The following is a 20,238-nucleotide window of genomic DNA, read 5'->3' as shown; positions in this document are numbered from 1 at the left end:
CGCCGCGGAGGCGGGAGGCGTTGCGGGGCGGCCGCGGCCGGGGCTGCCCGGGCGCCGCGGGGGGGAGCGCCTTGGCTGCGCGACCTCCTGGTGTCCCGGCAGGCAAATCCCAGATTAAGGTGGGCGGGAACTTGCAAAACCGAGCTCGAACAGCTAATGGAATGATTTAGTGCGGGACGGGGTTTGCTGGCGCAAGTCCCTCTGAAGGTCATCACAGGCTGTACTGGCATTAAGTAATGTAAATATTTTTTAAGCCCGGGACTAATTTCGCTACCTCTGTTCTTCGTGCTGAAGAAGGAAGCCCTGGAAGAGGCACTGTCTTTCCTGTAATGGCAGGCTAGCGGAGCAAAGGGAAGACCTAAAGAGACAGGTAGTCCCCGAGCGGTCTGCTGCTGAGGTGCTGCTTAAAGGTCTGGCCGTGTTGGTGGTGGCGGTGGTGGTGGTCTCATGGCTTCGCCTTGTGTGATCTGATGCCTGCTTCGGGAAATAAGTTTTCCAGTCATTTACGTAAAATAGCCGCCGCCTCCTCCTCCTCCTCCTCCCTTGGTCGTTTTGTGTGCATCTCTCGGATGTGGTAGGTCTGTTCTCACAGTTTACGCAGAGAGAAAGAAAAGTTATGGGAGAGCTTTGAGGAGTTTGTCAGTGCTGTTAAGACTTCTCTCAGCTTTGTAAAGCTATTTATTTAGTGCCTGCTAATGCTGAGGAGTTGAAGCAAGAGACAACRCATTTGTTCTTTTTTTTCTATATCTGAATATGAACTGTTAACATTGTATGTAAGTTGAGATGATCTGCATTTCACTTTGTATAAAATCACAAAGCTCAAGTTCCCTGATGGCAGAGAGCCCGTTTCCGCTGCCTAGACCTCTGCAACCACTGTCATGTGACATATTATTTTGTACTCGTCATTTGTACCAAGGTGCAGCATTAAAGGTAGCTGTGGTCAGAGTGCCTTGAGTTCAAGTTGGCTGATGCATGACCAACAAATACGCGAGAGATTCACTGGTAAAGCATCTGTTTCGTCTCCCTCCGCTGCAGCCTGCGGAGCGGGTGATGAGCACCGRGGCTCAGGCAGTCCGGAGGTCTGTATGGTGTCAGAACGGTCTAACGCTGCTGGTAGCCGCAGCAGTGTAAAGAGGATGCTGCACAGGGGAATTTGTTTTTTCCCAGCGTTTTGTGTAAGGGCTGTTCCCCATCCTTCCCGCAGTTGCCCTCTTTCTCCTCTTCCCCCTCCCCCTCAAACTGCACAGAGCTGATAACTGGATGTGTGATATCTTRGCACAGCACAGAGGTTGCTCTGCAATCTTAATTCACTTCCTTGGGTATGAAGTTTTACAACGCTGTCTTTACTTAAATTATTGTATGCTGCTTTTCCCCCACGAGACTGGGTTTTCTCCTGTTACACAGGATTGAACTTTTCTCAGGAAAAGGTTAGAGCTTAGAACTTGTGCTTCGATTCTGGCAGAATTTGGACAGTGAAGTGGGATTGTGGGAATGAAGGAATTTTCTCATTCGTAATTAAGGCAGTTTAAGTGCCGTCTTGCAGAAACGGGTTCGTATGTGTTGCTAGGCAAGCCTCTTCCACCAGACTTTCCACTGTTGTATTTTCAGTATGCTTAGGTCCCCCTGGATCGGATTTGCAGACTTTCTGGCTAACAACTGGAAGGGAAGTGAGCAGGAGCTGTGCTTTGAGCATATAAACCGTTATATAATGTCGCATACTTCAAAAAGTCAGGCCTCGGGCATTTCAAACTAAGCACCAAGAATCAGTGTATTCTACTCTTCTCTTTGCCACACCTCTTGACATATACAGAGAGGGTAATATCACCTTGCCGATGGAAAGCTGTGGAAATAAGTTAGTGTTTAAGAGGCAGGTAAATGCTATAGTGGTGGTGAAACTAATAATTCTAGTTTCAGAACAGTGTATGAATAGGATGCAGTAAGCGATATCTGAGGTCACACGTTAACAGCAAGCATGTTAAAAATAACTTAATTTTTTGGAATATTCATTTATGTTTATGGCTATGAATGTGAACGGCTTACTGTTGACTGAAATTAGGAACATATAGGAGACTCTGCATTTGTGAGGATTTCTGCTTTGTGTGTGTATCACTTGTCATTTTAATCCACTTATGTTTAAATACATTGCGAAGGGAAGAAGAAGTGGATGGATGTTCTTTCTTGTTTTGCTTTGTAGAGCTCCCAGAGTTTTACAAAAGATAAAGGGAAAACAAACTTCCTCTGTCTTACTGAGATGTCAGGCTAAAACAGCCTTAATTTTCCTTGGTGGAAGAAAGGGGATAGAAAAGTTACCCCTCCTTAAATTGTTTGTTGCTTGGATCATGCTGCTCTTTTGGTGCTCTGGTGTGGTTTATCCGAGTCATAAGCAGGAGAAGCTGTAGCAATGCCAGACTCTTTGAATGCTAGAACATGCTGCACCTTTTGGCGTAATTTGCTACATTTCAGCAGCTGCTGGTCTCCAGAGCCTGAGCTGGAGCTGGCAGGAATGGGCTTGTGGAAGGTATGACTGGTGCAAATGCCTGCTCGCTCCTTAGTCCGGTGACTATGCCTCAGAGGAGAGGATGGGCACGCAGCTCCGACCTGGAGCAGCGCTCTCCTGCTTGGCATTTTCACCATTCCTATCGCTGACTTATAGAAAAGCTGGTGCCAGATATGGACTGGGACCTGCGACTGCCCTGGAGGAGTGGACTCTCACCTTAAATAAATACTGTCACCTAAAATCCTGAACGCGTGAGAARTAGATGAGTAAGGAGCAGTGCAATACTGATAAGACATGAAGAAGTCACATAGGACAGTAATGAGAGGCGTACGAGCTCTGAATAGTTGAGTAATAAATGGAAGAATTTTTTTTTGTCTTTTTACTCATTATGAAATTAGAAATTTGTTTTACTCTGCAGATCCCTATCAGATGGCTAATCTGCTACAGAAGAAATTCTACTTAAGTGATAAGTACGTTTCAAAGATGATTTGAGAGAATCCGTAAACGGTAGCCTCAGCATCAACGAAGGTTAAGGACCGAGCGAGTACCATCTCGGGCATAGCTCTTCCTTCATTATCTTAACACTATAATAAAATCACTCTAATTTGGATAAAGTAATTGGATACAATTGGATACTGTTAATAGTAAATTAACTGATTCTGAGGTAAATAAATGCATCTTGCTAGCATGAAATTATCTCTTTCCATATAAGGTTCGGTAACGTGTCTGTTGGCTGTTTATAATCAAGCTGGCTTTCTGACCTCTGCCCTGAGCCTTGCTCAGTTCGTGCTTTTGAATCTTTCACCCCTGCTGTTTTCTGGTTCATCGTCTTATTTTCTGTTAGCGTGACAAAGCTAAAGAGGGCTTATACTTCCCACAGATTTTTTCACTTGTGCTTTGTTAAGCTTCAACATATATGTTAATATACTGGGGCCTGCTAAATGAGTTAAGATTAAATGATAGTTCTACTCAGACTTAGGGCTGGAACAATAATTAGTTGGCAAATTATTTATGCTTAACAGATTGGTGTTATACTGAAAAAATGTGTGAGCTTTCATTCTCTTGCTGTCTCATCTGTATAACTGGAATCCAGTCTCTTGGGACACATATTCCTGTCTGGTCGGCTTTAGTTCCAAGGCTCTGCCCAAAGGGAAAAAATGAAAAAAGATACTCCAGAAAAAGCTGAAAAGGATGAAATCTTTCTTTATATTAATAACTGTCGCCCTTCCCCAACTAAGATCCATAACTGCAAGCTTTGCAAGGCCCATACGTTGGTTCTCTCCAACAGAGATTCAAGTATACTGGTATACAGGGACCCTGAATACTGAGGTTTGTGAAGGGCATGGCAGCAATACAACATTAGATAAAAGTATGACTTAACCTGAAGGAATCACACTGAATAACACTATTCACTAACTGCAAATCAGTATTTTAGAACAATAGTTTAGGGTTTAGTGCCAAATTTGTTTTAAAAAGCAATGTTGACCAGTCACTGGTGTTAACCCAAATCTTTTTGAAGGCTTGGCTTGCTTTACACTGCTGCTGTAAACAGGGAGAAGTTGCATTCAAGTTTTCTTTAAGGGTAAAACTACTAAAACGGAGATTTCCTGGTGTGAAAACTGACTTCTCTAACTCCACACTGGCTGCAAAGCAGCATTTATCATCCTGTCACGGAAGGTGATTCCCAAGGTCATGTCTACTTGGAAGCCTGCCTTGATTTGTGCTCCCATTGCAGTGACCTTCATGGTTCACTGCAAGAATGCAGAAGTCCAGTCTCAGCTGGTAAAATAAGAGAGGCTGAAGTTATTGGAGTAATTTCAGGCACAAGATTTCTGCTATTTCTAGATTTTCAGAGAGCGTTTAACAAAGTTCCTCATTAATGGTTCTTAAAGGAAATGAACCGCCATGGAGGAGGAGGGTAGTTTTTCCATTAATTAATACCTGGTTAAAGTGTAGGAAGACCTGTTAGCCTTTCTAGCAAAGAGTAATCACTAGTGAAATCCCAGGGGGATCTGTGTTCAGGCTTGTGTTGCTCAACATAGTTATAAATGATCTGGAAAAGAGGTTGAATAACGAAGTGACAGCATTTGCTGAGAATCGCAGAATTAGGGGAGCAGAAACAAAAGGTGACTGGAGTTGCAGAAAGTTCTCACAGTACTTCGTTGTAAGCAAGTGATATGTGATACCAATAGATATAAAATAATGTGCGTAGTGAGGAACAACTAGCTGTGTCTACACAGTGATGAGCTCTGAAGAATCTGTGCCGTTCAGGGCAGAYGAGCTCTGTGCAACCCGCTCAGCAACAGTCAAAAAAAGCAAGTAGAAATGATAGAAACTACTAGAAAAGGAAGAGGAAACAAAGCAGAATGCCCTGGTGCAAATCCGTGGTATGCCCGTATAGTGAATAGCATGTGCACTCCTGCGTCTCCCCTCTCCAAAGAGTTATAGTAAGACTGGGGGAAAATGCAGAAAAGTGCAAATGGAAGTCTATAAATTCAGGAGTGGTGTAGACAATGTGAATACAGATCTAGTGCTGTTTCAGTACAAGATCTTGGGGTGTTAAACAAAGCTGGCAAGTGGCAGAATCAAAAGTGGGTGGTAAGTGGTGTAATGTCTTATCAAAGGATGTTGTGGCTACAAAAAGTTTGTGGAATCCAGGGGACAGCGGGCAAGTATGTGAAGAGAAASCCTTTGAAGGTTATAAAATGCCCAGAAACCACATCCAGCTCCGTGAATCTCCTGAGCTGAAAGCAGCTGGAGGCCAGGAGAGTACTCCTGTGAGGTATCATGCATCTTTACTCTTTTCTAATGCTGTTCCTTGACCGTTGGCAAAAAGCCACTGTAGGAGACAGATACAGTTGTTCCTGTTTTAATCCTGGGGGTGGGATTCATCTAATTTAAGTGTTGTCATCTGAAAATCAGATGGGTTTTTAAGTTCAGTGGGGTGATCTGCCCTTTTGAGATGTGTGCCTCACTCCACTGCCTGCAGAGAGGACCTAAACACTTCTAGGTGGCTAACTTAAATTAGACAAATCCTATTTCTATTGTTCATATTTTTGTAAGAACACTGACAAATTATGGAAAGACTTCAGAAAAGAGCTACAGCAATGCCTTTGAAGACATCTTTCTTCCAGACTTAGGAGTCTCTGCCAATCCTGGAAAAGGCTAAGACGTGATTTCATTATAGTATGTCAGTACTTGTAGGTGAGGAAATTTCTCTTCCCGAAGGGTTCTTTAACTTTGCAGGAAGAAAGCCTGATGCTTCTTTGCTGGAACCTGATGTTGAATAGACTCGTATTGGAAATAATGACACCCCCCCTTTTTTTTTATTAATAGTGAATATAATTAAGTATTGACGTACTTGGAAAAAAGCATATTAAAAGATGTGCTCTGGTTCAGACAGGAGTTCTCAATTTGACTAGGTCAAATCCCGTGACCTGGGTTATGAGGGAAGTCAGGATTCGTAGCCATAATGGTCCATTGTGGTCTCTAAAGCATGAAATGACTTGGTGCTAAAACCTCTTAAAATTAAATTCAGGATGTCTGGCCGGCATAAGTGGTGTAAGCTCCTCTACTCCTCAAGCTTTAGAGGCACAGTCACTAACGTTTTTGACTRTAGATGAAATCTGCGTGTGTGTATTGCATCCCTACTGGCCAAGGGGATTGAAAATTGAGCACAACTGGCAGTTCTCATCTGAGTCCTATGTACGGAAACAGCACCCCAAGTGTCCTTTTGGATTCGTTATGCGTGCTGTCAGGACATCAAAATATGTTATTGGCTGTATGCGTAAGAAATACGGGATAAAGGAGTCACTCAAACTCAGTTTCTTGAGTTTTCCTTCTAGGCTTGCTGAACACTGAAAGAAAAGTTACAGCTTTTTAGAGTCCTATTCAAGCTACTTTGGAAGATAAATTGTGCAAGTACTAGCAAGTTGTAAATCGGATCCTTTGTTGTGGGGTTCAAAATGTTAATGTTAATGGTTCATTCTAGCATATCTGCTGACTTCAACAGTGGATTTGGTGCAAGAATTTCCTACTGCAACTACTGCTGATGGAGTTCCACCATAAGTGGAGCATCAGCTGATGTTTTTAATACTGGATTTTCTAAGATTTTTTGGTGATTATATTTAAAACTATACAAAATTACCAGTTGTAATTACACCTTGTCAATTCTGGCATTCCTACCATTCTTGGCTACAAGATCAACAGACTCTTCATATATCAAATGAAGTTCACTATGTCAGGGTTTCATTTATGGCCTAGCAAAAATATGACTCTAACTGGCAAGATCCTGGGATAAAAAGTTTTGGAGAATAGAGGGGAACCACTGTCTGCATCTGTTAACTTCAAGCATGCATTTGGTGATTTTAGTTGTAGATTTTGTTTAAATTTAGTTCTCACAGCTAGAGAACTTCATGTGCCAAGATGAGTTAAACTAACTTCTTTGTATGTTTTGGAAGAAAAGACAAATCTGAAACTAGTATCTTTGTAGTTTGGAGAAAAACTTTTGTTCCAAACAGGAGCTGCCTGTTTGCCACRGTGGCTGTTACAGCATCTGCTCAAAACTCCAAATCTCAAATGACTGTTGAGCGTCAGCCGTGAGGGAGGAGCAGGTGGTACGTGAGCACAATAAAGGTGGAAGACTGAATCTTTTCATAGGTCTTCCTTTCAAATATCCATTAGAAAATGCTGCTGAAAAGTATCAAGAAAAAAGCAAGCTGGGTGTTAGGTGACCCAGCCACTGAAATGGCCACTTGGGCCCTGGAGCAGCGCGTGCTCGGCCGGGTGGTCAGGGAGCCTTTGGCTTTCATGGAGCTTGGCTCCATGTCAGCTCCTTCAGGAGCTGCAGAGCAGCTCTCCAGCAACCGAGTGAGTTGCGTCATCTGTTCTGATCTTCATCCTCCAATTCTGCATTTGCACATGTGCTTTTTAACCTTAAAGTCTACTACATTCTGACTTGAGCCAGATAGTGAGAAAAATCATGATATGTTTCAGGGTCCGTTACTGTTCTGTGCTGGTTAGGAGAAGGACACTTTTTTTTTTTAACCCCCCCTTCTGTTATTGAATGAAGTACTGAAGATTGGTTGAAGGATGTGTTTTACAATAAAACATCACTTCTTTATTTGTCTGCTTTTGTCTTGTATAATGAATATAGTTTGTTCCCAAGTCTGCTCTGTTCAGTAAACTGTGAAACAAAAATCAAGCATTTCTAAGTAATAAGAGGATGTAAACAGTTATACGCTGTTTTTTGGCACCCCTAGCTCCTCCAAGTGATAGGAGCTGCTTCCCGATTACATAGACAGGATGATACTTCTGAAGCATCCTTGACTATTCAATGGCAACACTATTGGGTTTTTTTTCTTTGCTACTTTTGCAGAAATATTGAACTGAAGAGCTTATCCTACCATCTCTTCTACTAGAAACGAGCGTGGTTGCATAGTGGTTGCATAGGGTTGCATACCCCTATGCAACATACAGGTATAGAAAGGGCTAGTTTATGCCCTACTGTATGCTACGGTGGTTTCTAATGTCTGATTAATATTAATATTGGTGCTCGCACTGGTGATAGAATGCAAGAAGATTTTTGCCTCACTTGAAGCTTTCCGAGGCAGTAGAGGCCTGTGCTGTAGTTTTCTAGATCACAGCTTGCAAGTCAGTCAAGTGCTGGCTGACAGTCCCCATGCCAACAGATTGTCACTGCTCAGTTATTTAACTCCAGCATAATCTTTACATGAATAGAATTTCTTGTGTGTTTTATAGAATAACCTTTTATATCATTAGTATCTGCAATAATTTTTTCCCTTGAAAAGTGATTCATGTCTTGTAGCAGATAGGGAAAGACATAAAGCATTATTCTGCAATCGCACAAGAAGCTCTATTCATTCACAGTTTATGCTGTGAAACCAATCCCGTATCTGCAGGGTTGGAGTTGGTTTCAGGGCAGCAGTCCTAGCTGGAAACACTGCAGACAGGCTATCTGAACTGGGGGCTCTTCTAGAGTCACAACTGGAACGAAATGGCCGGCTGCAAAGGACAAAACGTGAATGTTTCCTCTTAACGCACTCAGTCTTTCCATTGTTGCTATTCATAAATAGTAGGTTTTAGTCACCAGCAGAAAGTCACAACAAAAGCCCATTCAAGCGAAGTTTGAGAACAGATTCCCAGATCCGATAACAGAAAGACTCTTCTCTTAGGCTTTGTCTTGACTAGGTTTACGTGCTGGATCATGTTTGCTGGCTCATTCTAAAATTATACTTGGGCAAGCTGCAAGGTGAGCACATGCTACTCTGGTCAAGTAAAGCCAGCAGAGAAGCAAGAAAAACAGTTTCTGCCCTGCATATGTGTGCATTTGTGCTGCCTATACAGTTTTTGTGTTTTTGTCCTACATAGCTAGAGTCAGGTACTAGCACCTTGAATGACCTTAGCATGTTTTTGCAGACAGTGAAAATAAGGCACGTAGTAAATAACCACTGAGAAGGCCCTAGTTAATCTGGCTGAAAATAGAATATCTGTTTTCAGTATTGATTCTTTGATTACTTCCTTCCTTGACACGGCAGGGAAGGTGCCGAAGATGTCTGAGCAGAGGCAGGAGGTAGTAATCCTGTGTTAGCTTTGATAAGTTTGTGTCTGGACTGTGTTCGTTCCTGGATGTAATAGTCCCAAAGAAATACAGACAAATTGGAAGGAGATTAGAGAATGCAGAAAATGCGGCTGGAGGGCCTGGCTTCTACTAAAGCCAAAGGGGCTGAATATTTGTAACGTGGCTGAGCAACTGCTTAGGGCATAAGCACCSAAGTTTGGGAAGTGTAAAGTGGAGATGGCAAGAAGAGCTTCTCAAGTTGTTATTGGGGCATAGCTGGAGATACAAAGCTGAACTGAAAAAGAGACAATTCGGGATGAGAATCTGGGAAATGTCTTCATCAAAGAGCTCTTGTGGAATAATCTTCTTGAGGACTCAAAGCTTCATTGTTTGAAGGTGACTTAAATGATTGGAGAAAGGGAGTTAGTCCCCRTGGAACAGGTACATGCATAAGGAGAATTTACCCTTGGAGCAGTATAGGAAAAGGAGACAGTGAGTGCAACACGTTATTTCTCTAAGTAAGGAATAGCTTCATCAAGATGCAATTTTTAGTAAGTTACTTCCCAAATTAGGTATAACCCAGGCTGCTCTTTGCTAAGATGATTGTGCAGTTAGAAGGTGAGAGAGGAGAGAGGACTTGAGCGGCTGTGAAACAGCAGTGTCTCCTTGCCGTGTGTGACAGAGGGAGGAAGGAGCTCTGAGGAAGAAAATCCCATGGTTTTCAGAAGCGCTGTTAATTCTTGCTTCAGATCTGCTGTTCTGATGATGTCCACTTTCTCGAAGTATTTTATAACTTTTCTTTCAGGGAATGCCAGACAGTTGGTTTGTGGTTGGTGGAGACTCAGAAAAGGATAAGCAGCAGATCTGTTCCCCTGGAAGGGCTGGAGAGAAGACCCTCTCTGGGAGACCAGGATAATTAGGCTTTTTGGAGACATGGAAGCACGGGTTTTCCTGTCTGAACAAAGCCCTGTAAGTCTTAGAAGCTGAAGACCTGGGGGAKCCAGTAGTGCTTTTTAAACTGCGGCTCTGATTCAGCAGAGCATTAAGCACACCTGACAGCGAAGCCTGAGAGTCAGTGACTGCAGGGAGTGGAGTCTTATTACCTAGGCTTATGCCTGACGGTGTAAGCACTCCAGGGTTTAAAAACGGTTCTGTCTACGCCCTTTATCCCCTGGCACCCTGACTCACCGCTGCGGCTGGGGCGCACCCCATACCTCCGAACATCCCTCCGCAAGGCCCTCCCTTGCCTGTGGGGCTTTGGGGCAGTGCCAGCGGGCTCGGACGGGTGCAGGACGGGGTGGGCACAGAAGCGTGCTGTGAAGCTGGCCCTGCTACAACACTGAACTTGGCCCGCGGTGCTTGATAGGCAGGTGGCAGCCTGTTACAGATACCAGCGTTGGAGCTGGAGCGGTTGTCAGCTCCTTGTTTCAAACRCAACCGTTGCCGGGATTTATATAATCCAAAGAACGAGCCGGGAAGGTTTCTTTAGTGCGCTCTTCTGCCTAACTGCAATGAGTGGACATGACGCGTTGCAAATTCCCTCCGATAATCGTAAAATCAATGCTTCTCAACTGCTGGCGAAGGTTTTAAGATATGTAAAATGCAAATGTTTGGCAGGCTTGTGCCATCCACGGTCCTTAATCACAGCAGCACCAATCTCTAAGGTACTTCCCTTCGTCTGATGCACTCGTACAGGCTTAGGAGCTAGATTGCATGTAGGGCAGTCCTTTCATCAGATGCAGGTCTGGCCTTTGGCAAAGTGCTAGGTATTTACAACAAACCAACCCGTGCTGCAGTGTGGCTTAGCTGTGGTTTAAGCGTGTTTTATGAAATGGATTTGTGTTTGTGCAGGACTAGAGGGTGCTCAGGATTTTCAGTGGGGCGACTTTGTTTGGTTATTGAAGCATTTGTGAAAGATGGAGCAACGTCTAAAATTAAAGACCCTTAAATCCAGAATTTCCTATCTTTTAATAATGAAGATCAGTAACCTCTGTTCATATCTGGTGCAGTTTTGACCATGGTGATAAGAAATGCAAGTGGAAACTGCTGTGGCTAAGTGTCAAACATTTTCCATTTTCAGTTTTCACAGGCTTAACCTTTATGAAAATATTACTTTCTGCTCTTGGTATCTACACCAGCAGACTTTATTTAATAAGTCTGCTGCAACTTATTGGTTGTAGGAAAATGAAAAACAGTTATTTCTCTTTAGAATATTTTGCTTTGGTCCCAGAGACCTTTGTGAAAGGCTAATAGAAGCCAATGTGGCCTTTGCTAAAGGCCATGTGTTCTTAGAGACATTTGTCCGCTTTGCTCTGGGGTGTTTGCTTTTTTTTAATTATTATTATTTTTTATTATTATTATTATCCAGAGATCTAGGAAATCCTGAAAGTCCTTTTCTCTGTTTCTCTTTTCCTTATCTTTAGAGAGTCTTGGAAAATGAAAGCCAGAAATTTACAACGTGATCAAAATGTTTTGCTCCCTTAGAATTAAATATAACATTTTGTTCAGTTGGGTGGGGGGAAGTAAGTCTGAAAAAAATTAATACGAGTGGTTGAAATAGAACCATTAAAATGGCAACACACAGGCAGCCCCTATATAAATATAGGCTAGCTCTTCAGCCGTGTTCTTATATGGTAGATCTGAGGAAAAGAGAAATGTCAGTGTACTCTTACTCTCTGCAAGCCTGCATGTTGGCTATGAAGGTCTGGTGCCATATGTTTGGTATTAAACGGGACTGTATATTGCATGGACCTTATGATGACTCTCACCTTTCTTTGTTGCAGGGACCTACCTTACCAGTGTGAGAGGGGCATCGCGCAAGCATACTGTGGATTCTTTGTACATGCTACTTGATTGTGGTCTGGTTTTTACTGATCCACCCCAAAAGAGAGAAGAAGAATCAAGTGAAAATCGCTGTCTTGTCACTTCTGCCTGAGAGCTGGCTGAATTTTACAACGCCTGCTGGGGAAACTACCTGGGCTGTTAGTAAGGGAGCAGCTGGTGCTGCATCTCTGGTCGGCAAAGCTCTCTGCATGGAGTGCAGTGATCAGGTTGCCTTAAGTCAAACCATATGCGAGTTGCACTAATTGCTGTAACTGTATTGCTGATACCACTCCAGACTTCACTAGAGATTTCCWAGACAGTAGTTTCTCATGTAGTGTGAATATTTTCAATTGACATTTGAATGTTTCTGTTAAATCTGGTGTGGCTGTGAAAAGTGGAGGGTGAATTTTTTCCTGCTAAGTTCATGGTGAATTTTGAAGCCTTACTACCAAGTGAGATCCATGCTATGGCAGCAACCTACAGGCTTATGGTCACTACTGTGAACTGCTACAGCAGTGTGGTGATAGACCGTCACTTTCAGCACACAGTGCATTACTGTACGGGGACTTGCCAGGTGTTTAAGCAAGGAGTCACGTGTATAGTTGCTCATCACAGTGTTTGTGCGGAGCTCAATGTCCAAGATGCCAACCTAGACCATAAACTTCCTGTTCCTGAAAATGGGTTTGCCTTGTCTGGAAATGAGGACTATCACCAACTCCTGCCAAGTAATCCAAGGCTCAAAAAGGGCTCTTCAATGCAAGCCACTGGCAGTTTAAAAGACATTACTGGAGAGGCAATAAACCTTGCCAGTGGTAAAATAAAGGAATTCTCCTTTGACAAGCTCAAAAACTCTTCCAGTCACGTGGCCTACAGAAAGGGAAGGAAAGTTCGATCAGAATCATTCAGCAGACGATCTTTTGATTTTGATTTGATTTACGGGCACTTCAACAATGATGAGAATTGCCCTCCGTGTGGCTTTCTGCAGAGTCCCTCACCTGGGGAGAAATGGCAGGAGAGCAATGACTCTCCAGAAGTCAGCATGAATTCCATGGCTCCCTTCACCCCTCAGTCCTTCTTTGAAGAAAACTTCATTACCCAAATTTTGGAAAAACACAAGCTGGACGGTTCTTCTGGTGGAGATATTAAGGTGTGCTTAGACATCCTGCTCAAGTGCTCAGAGGATCTGAAAAAGTGCACAGACATCATAAAGCATTGCATCAAAAAGAAGTCTGCAGATGGCGTTAGTGGGGGGAACAATAATGATTCCTTGGCTAATTCAGAAATGATATATATGAATCTGATGACAAGATTTTCTTCATACCTAAAAAAGCTACCATTTGAGCTCAAGTCACCGGGGCTCAAGGAAGCTAGTGACTTGGCAGACTTAGTTAACTGTTTTCATGGGTTGCAGCAGACTCCCTTTTCCACAGTATTTGGAGATGAGCAACCACCTAGGTATGAAGATATTATCCAGCTGCCATCTTCAGGAGCAGGTCCTCTCGGACTACCAGGTGATCAGCGCGAGGTGACAAGCACCACTCAGTCCATCCAAACAAGTACTGTGAGCTTTACCTCAAACTCCCTTCACAGTGTCACACAGGAGAGCAGTGTGAGAGCTGTGAAAGATGCTTGTGCTCTACCTCAGTTACCCACCACGAGCCCTTCTGACTGCACGTCTTCCACAGAGGCTCTGTACATTGAAGAAGAATCCGATGGGGAAAGAGCATTAGAGAAGGTAAAGAAGGCAGAGGAGAAAGGCAACTGGGAGAGTTTAGAGCACAGCTACCAGCCAACTGGATGTTCAGAGGTTGCAAATGTTAAAGCAGAACATGCTGGAGTGGGAGCTGATGAACTAGCCCACGCTTCTGAGAAAATTACTCTTCTTAAACCAGTTTCAGATTCTGCTCTGGGTGGTTCCCAAGCTGGTGTCTCCAAAGGAGAACAGATGTGCAGTAAGACAGACAAAGATGAGATAGACAAACTGCTGCTGGACTTGGAGTGCTTCTCACAGAAAATGGAGAGTACTTTGAGGGAACCCTCTCTAAAGGAGCGTGAACCTGCCTGTTTGCAGGTGTTTGACTGGCAGGGTAGGCAGGTACTACCTCTGTCTCTTGAACCCAAAAGTAAACCCGTTGATCCCACTAACCCTTTGTCAAAAATCATGGAAACCAATGGTCATAAAATGGAAGAAGATGAGAAAGCCCTTTTACTGCGTATCCTGGAAAGCATTGAGGACTTTGCCCAGGAGCTGGTGGAATTCCAAACAGGCAAAGGAAGCTTGTCCAAGGAGAAGGAAGTGATGCGGATTCTTCAGGAAACTTTAACAACTCCTTCACAGTCCCTCCTCACGGGGCAAAAAAGCTGCACTGGGGCTGCCTCCAGAGACTCTGTTCCAGCTTCGATTCAGCAGGCCCCAGAAGTGATTAAGGTAAGAGACCCAAGCTTTTGACTGCACATTGAGTAAAGCAAGCATGGGAAAATGTGTGTGTGGGGGGGGAGTACTAAGGGAGTCCTCGTGCTTTGGCTGCTGCAGTGTGGAATTACATGCCAAATCTGGCAAAAAGGTAGCATTTATTTAAAATTTTCAGGTACCAACTCAGTACCAAGTTTCCACATGCACAGTAAGTATGCCGAGGGCTTCACTTTCCAAAGTCAAGCTTCCACTTAGGCACTTGGAAAAGTGTCCAGATTATCAGTGAACTTTCACTGCTCCTTCCAGATGGAGCACAATGTGCGTGTCTTCCAAACTATGGGCTTTCCTGAAAATACAAGTATTTGATGTGATTGTGAAAGGAAGAAGAGGGGTTTTGGCCCTAAATGGCAGTGCTGAGATCTTTTTGGACTAGGCTCTCTCCATGTATTTCTGATGTTTCTGTGGGCATGTTTGCTTAGGGAAAATGGTGAGCACCTCTCTTATGAGCTGCAACACAGCCCTTCCTTTGCTGTTGACACCTAGAGCCAGAGATCGTGAAAGAGGATAACCGTCTTGGGGACACAGAGGAAACCCAGGAGGCCTTCAAGGGGCCTGGGCCACGCAGTGCGCAGTGGAGGAGCTACAGCTAGTACCCGTCAGAGGGAGTTAGCCCTTAGCAGAGTCGATGCAAAACACCTCAACTGCTGGTTCTACAGGCCAGGACTTACCCTGGGGTTGGGCTCCTTTTGTAGTACAGGTGTGGCCACACGCTTGAGAAGGCCCTTTCCAGCTCTAGGTTTTAGGGAATGACTGCATCTTCCAGGATACGTTTGCATCTGGCTGGAGCCCCATGTGGATTCTGATTTAGTACTGCGTGTGCATGCCTGAATAATTTGTAAAGTATTTGTTATGTTTTCTTAGGACTTTTAAAGCTGTTATYGAGTACTTGCACACAAAAAAATAGTTGGAGATCTAATACTGATGCAAGCACAGTGCAGCTTTCATTTATGAAGGTTATGGCAGTTTTAATACCCCTCAAATCCCAAGCAATGAAAAAGGAAAGGGAAGGCCACTTCGGAGCAGGCTGCTGGCTGAGGTTAGCCTGTCTGCGTTGAAACCTGCGCTAACTTATATCAGCAAGACACTTTCCCTTTATCGCAAAACCAATTATGATTCTCCACAGAGAACAATAGAATTACTTGCCTCTTCACTTTCAAAACCAAAATATTTAGAAACTAGGAAATGAATACTCCAAAAGCCCATCAATTTTATGGGGCACGTAGCGAGCGCATCGCGCTTCTCTGAGGCAGGCCAGGAAGCATTGCATACTTTCAGGCTGTCCAACATTTCCCATTCTGAGATCCAGTTTTCCGTTATTTATCTCTAAACCTCCAACTATTTGGTTTAAAATTTCCTGTTCTGTGTGCCTGTCTTAAGCTGATTTTTTTTAATATGTTTTTAAAAGAAATGTTTCAGTGAAAACAACTTAGCTGTCTGTGAAAACAAGGCTAGAAAAAAACCATATTTTTCTGAAATAATAAATACAGGGAGCAAGATTGGTAGTGCAAGGTGGGGTTTTTGTTTTGCTTTTTGTTTTTAAGACTTAACTGATACTGCTGGGAAAAGTGAGCATGTTTTCAAGGTTGGGGTCTTTCTGACAGTCTCTGTGACCACAAACGTGAGGTTCCCTAAGGTGATGAAGAAGGGGTGGAAACCACTGAATAATCTCTGGGCTTTCGCTCTACTCTTGCAATTCCTTGGTCTGAGAAGGGGCCTTTTATGCTGTCCTTGGAGCGTAATGCAGAGGGTTGTACGCAGAGGGGGAAGCCAGGACCCTCCAGGTCCTCTGTCTTTCGTGACCGTGCCACCCCTTGGCGCCCAGGGGTGCAAGGGAAGACGTTAGCTGCAGGTGGACCAAGACCCTGCCCCTCGGTGTTGGGGTGCCTCCGGATGGGAGGGCAATAAGGAGCAAAGCCTGGCTGGACTGGCAGATGGAAGGGAAATGGAGGGGGGAAACAGCAAGAAAGGTAGAGATTGGGCCGAGCGGGAATGAAATTTGCTGGAGATGAAAACCTGGAGCAGGCACTAGCTATGTGTTCTTTATTGTCTGGGCGCGCAGGTTGGGATTCTCTGGTCTGGTGTGCAGAATTGCGGAGTGTCGGGGGTTTGGGGAAGTTTGAAAGGTGCACGCTTTGAGCAGAACGCTGTCTCGTGCAAAGTCCTCTGAAAAGTTGGTGGTGTGTGTTTTTGCCCTTAATCTTTCCCTGCCCTTGGTTTGCTACCTGCGGAGGATGGCTAATTTGACGAAGTAGTTCAAATTTACTTACTTAATGCTTGTGATTTTGTATTTACTCTGTACTCCAGTGAGAGCACCCTAGAAAGGTCTGTAAGAAACCTATTGATTCTGGTTTCAGAATCAAGTTTGAACAGTGCAGGGCTCTGCTCCAAGTCCTGCTCATACATTTTATTTTAAGAGCTCTTGGATGAAGTTTGTGAATAATTTGAGGATCAGAGACCAGGGTTTGATGCAAAAAGAGGCCTCTTTCATGTGCTTCCTCTGGTGGGTGTCTTTTCTCAGAAGATTACTCATGGTGCAGTGAGCTGGAAGAAGCAGTCCTGCTTCCCGTTTCTTTCTTCCCCACGCCTCCACTTCCTGTTGCATGGTTGTGCATCTTCTCTGACGCTTGTATATGAGATATAAATTTTGATTAAGTCAGTTTTCTGCCCGATTAGTAAGTGGAATTGTTCACACTGGATCAAACGGGTGGTACAGCTGTCTCTGGACAGGGACTGTGGATGTGAGAGCAGAGGGTGAGTGACACTGAGTTGATAAATGGTCCCAGACCATCATGTCTAACTACATCTTCTCTCTCGTGGTGGGGCCCTGTTTCAGGCATCCCGAGGCCGGTCCCTGCTGCCTGGTGTTTCCTCTGGGCTGGCTCTAGGTAGCATCCACCCAAGCCTGGCTGGCCGGTGTGACTGGTACGGAGAGGAGGGTGGGCACTGCTGAGACGGTTGGAATTGTTCTGAACTTACGTGCTCTAAATCATTGCCCTGAGGGGATACCCCTTGCTTCTAGGTGTCAAAATGTCTCTGTTGCATGCTTACAGTGGTTGACCTGGAGATAGCTCCGAGTGGAAATAAAGACTGTTTCGTAACCATATAAAGTTGACTTGGCAGCCGCGTAATTCTGCCCCTTCGTAATGCTGCTTTGTAATTCGGAGCGCTTCRTTGTGCACCTTTAACGTTATGCTTCTGAAGGAATTTGTATGAGGCAATTAACTATAAAAAGTGTCTTCTGTGGCATCGCAGTGGCTTAAACTTTGACCTGAAATAATTGCATTTTGAGAAAATGCATTCAAAATATAATAGAAAACTTCTCTGGAAAGTCAAGTTTTCATATGCACATACTTAAAACTGTTTTGATCAGATGTTGATAATATCTGCCAATTAAGCTGCATATATATCTATGCTCTTTTCAGACATCAATTATTCATGCTTTCCAAACCCAGATGGTTTTAAAAAAAAGACAATTTTGTTTAATAGTAGTTATTAAAATAAATGAAAACAATAAATGAATCTTGAAAAGTATCTCAGGATAAAAGGTGACAGGAAAGAATGAAATTAGATTAATTAAAGAATTGAAAGAACTAATACTGAACGCTTAGGGAGATGTTCACGGTCGATGGGCTCCCTCTGTAATCGGGGAGAGGCACAGACTCTGCTTGCATGAAGTTGATTTATTTTAAAGTAAACATCTAAAGGTAAAACAAGACCTACTGATACATGTTGAGTTTTTCAGCCTCATTGACTCTAAAAACAACAAAAAGTCACGCTGTTGCTGGAGAAGTTTAATGTGTTTTGGAAACAGTTGGAGCTGGTGCCCTTTGCAGCTGTACAGAGTGCATTGAATTGTTGCAGCCAGACTTTGGGGTACAGCTAAGTCCTGTGATGATAAATCATCCAAATCTTAGCTGGACTAAGCCTCCCGCATTAGGTGCAGGTGAGATTCTTTTTACGTTTTGATGGCCAAAGAAGGCAATCTGATACCTCTTTAGATCTGGCATCTCTCACCTTCACACTTTAAACTGGGTCACTGGTAGCAAAGAGTAATTTCTAAATTTGACTGTGGTTTGTTCAGTTGATCCATAGGCTGTTGATACAAGGTGTTTATGCTGCAGATTTTGTCCAGTTGACTCTGAAATTGTTGATACAAGGTTATTTTGCTGCCAATTTCTCATAGTACTGAGTATGTCTGTCTTTATCCATCTCCTCCTTGTGTGCTTTGAGGATCACAAGTAACATGCTTGGAAACCGCTATATTGCAAAAACTTGGAATTCAGATGTAGCAAGCCTGGGCTCCAGATCACTTATGTTTTTCCAGGTTATTAGTGCAAAAAAGAAACTTACAGAATCTTTTGTGACCGCTTAATTGTCTGTGATTCTGTGAATTTGTGACTGAAAAATACATTTCTGTTAAGAAGTAGCTGGTGGTTGCCAGATTAGTATTCCTCTTTCATGCATGCTTCTTTCAAAGACGAGAACAGCGGGTCTTGATGCAGCTGTAGGTGTGAGAGATTCTTTGGACCACATGTGCCCTGCAGTCTGTACGAGGGGTGGGAGGTCAATGGAAGATGGAGTAAGTACACCTGCCGCAGATGAAATTGTAATAACCCTGTGGTTCTGCTGCTGACTTGTAGCCGTGAATATGCACCTGCACTTCAGAGCTGAAAAGTGCTTCCAGGTTCTACAGCTTAGGCATAGCCCAGGTGATCTAAAGGGACCTAAATTATGCTACCCTCTTGTTCAAATGTCCTCTCCTAAAGAACTGTGTCCCACAGCACAGATTTTTACTCTGCCTTGATGACTTAGGAGCAAGAGGAGAGAAAACCATCTTGTGGTTTTCACTACAGACTTATGAAACAAAAATTCCTGCTGTGAATGTCAGCTGGGGATCTTTGAGAGAAACAAGGCTCTTCTCCTTTAGCAGGTACCCTGTTTAACTACCCAAGAGCTCATCTGATAACACCTTTGAGTACTGCATCCAGTCTTCATCCCCTCGTGGTAAAAGAGTATGTTAGAGCTGGAAAAGATCCTGAGTAGGACAGTAAGGGTGAACAAAGCCCCGCAATGTCTTCCATACAAGGAATCACAAAGTAAACTGGTGCTTGTCATCCTGGAAAAGTTTGGGAAGGGGTATGACAGAAGCTTGCAAAATCATCAGTATCATAGAGGGGGTGAACAGGGGCTAATTATTCTCCTGCTCTTCTGACATAAGAGCTAAGGGCCACCAAATGACACTCGAGGAGCCAGGTTCAGAATAAACGAAGGGAGGCTGTTCTTCCTGCGCAGGGTAGCCGACACATGGAACTCCTTGCCACAGGGTGCTGTGGATGCAAAAAGCGTGCACTCCTGCAAAAGGAGACTGGACGAATACTTGAGAGGTCAGTAAACTGATAAACCCCATCAAACTCGGAAAACCCCCTCAGCTGAAATATTTGGAGGCTGGAAGAGTACTCAGAGAAAGTATCATCTAAGTTTGCCCTGTTCTTCCTCTTCCTCACTGGCTTGTAGCCGCTGTTGGAAACAAGATACTGGTTTAGACAGATGCGCATTCTCGGTCTCAACCTCCAAGGCCGTTCTTGTGTTTTCACATTATTTTTTTATGCCCTCAGAACTGAGTGCCAGACGGCGTGACTGCAGCTTCTAGTTGATGGTGCTCTGCTGATGCTCGGAGGCATCTTGTCACTCATTTCAGCACAGCTGTTCTGAGATGCACAAATATTAACAGATAACAGCTTTAGCTTTATGTCGCAGATTCTTATACTGCAAATGGTGTGTTCCCACTGAAGTGTTAAATTTGCATCCTGGCTTCACGTGAGTTGCTGAGGCAATGCCAGTGTACATTCACCGATAATCTCAGCA

General features: G+C 43.8%; 1 protein-coding gene across 4 annotated transcripts in view; it reads left to right on the top strand.

Moving 5' to 3' along the window:
- Positions 1-200: 200 nt before the first annotated feature.
- PPP2R3A (protein phosphatase 2 regulatory subunit B''alpha) overlaps positions 201-20,238 on the top strand; it is a 51,185-nt gene continuing 31,147 nt past the window's right edge. For 2 of the 4 annotated variants that reach the window (XM_026075552.1, XM_026075554.1), the window contains exons 1-2: positions 201-370; positions 11,861-14,328. In XM_026075552.1, the coding sequence (XP_025931337.1) occupies positions 12,325-14,328 (2,004 nt within the window). In that variant the 5' untranslated portion in view covers positions 201-370; positions 11,861-12,324. Of the gene's footprint in view, positions 371-2,915; positions 2,968-9,882; positions 10,047-11,860; positions 14,329-20,238 lie in introns of all 4 variants that reach the window. The other 2 variants (XM_026075553.1, XM_026075555.1) reach the window with 2 other exon arrangements.

The sequence above is a fragment of the Apteryx rowi genome, unplaced genomic scaffold, assembly GCF_003343035.1.
Source record: "Apteryx rowi isolate R43461 unplaced genomic scaffold, aptRow1 scaffold_406, whole genome shotgun sequence".
In the NCBI taxonomy this organism is placed as follows: Eukaryota; Metazoa; Chordata; class Aves; order Apterygiformes; family Apterygidae; genus Apteryx; species Apteryx rowi.
Note: the sequence above shows the minus strand (reverse complement) of the source record. Positions and strands in the feature narration are given on the sequence as shown.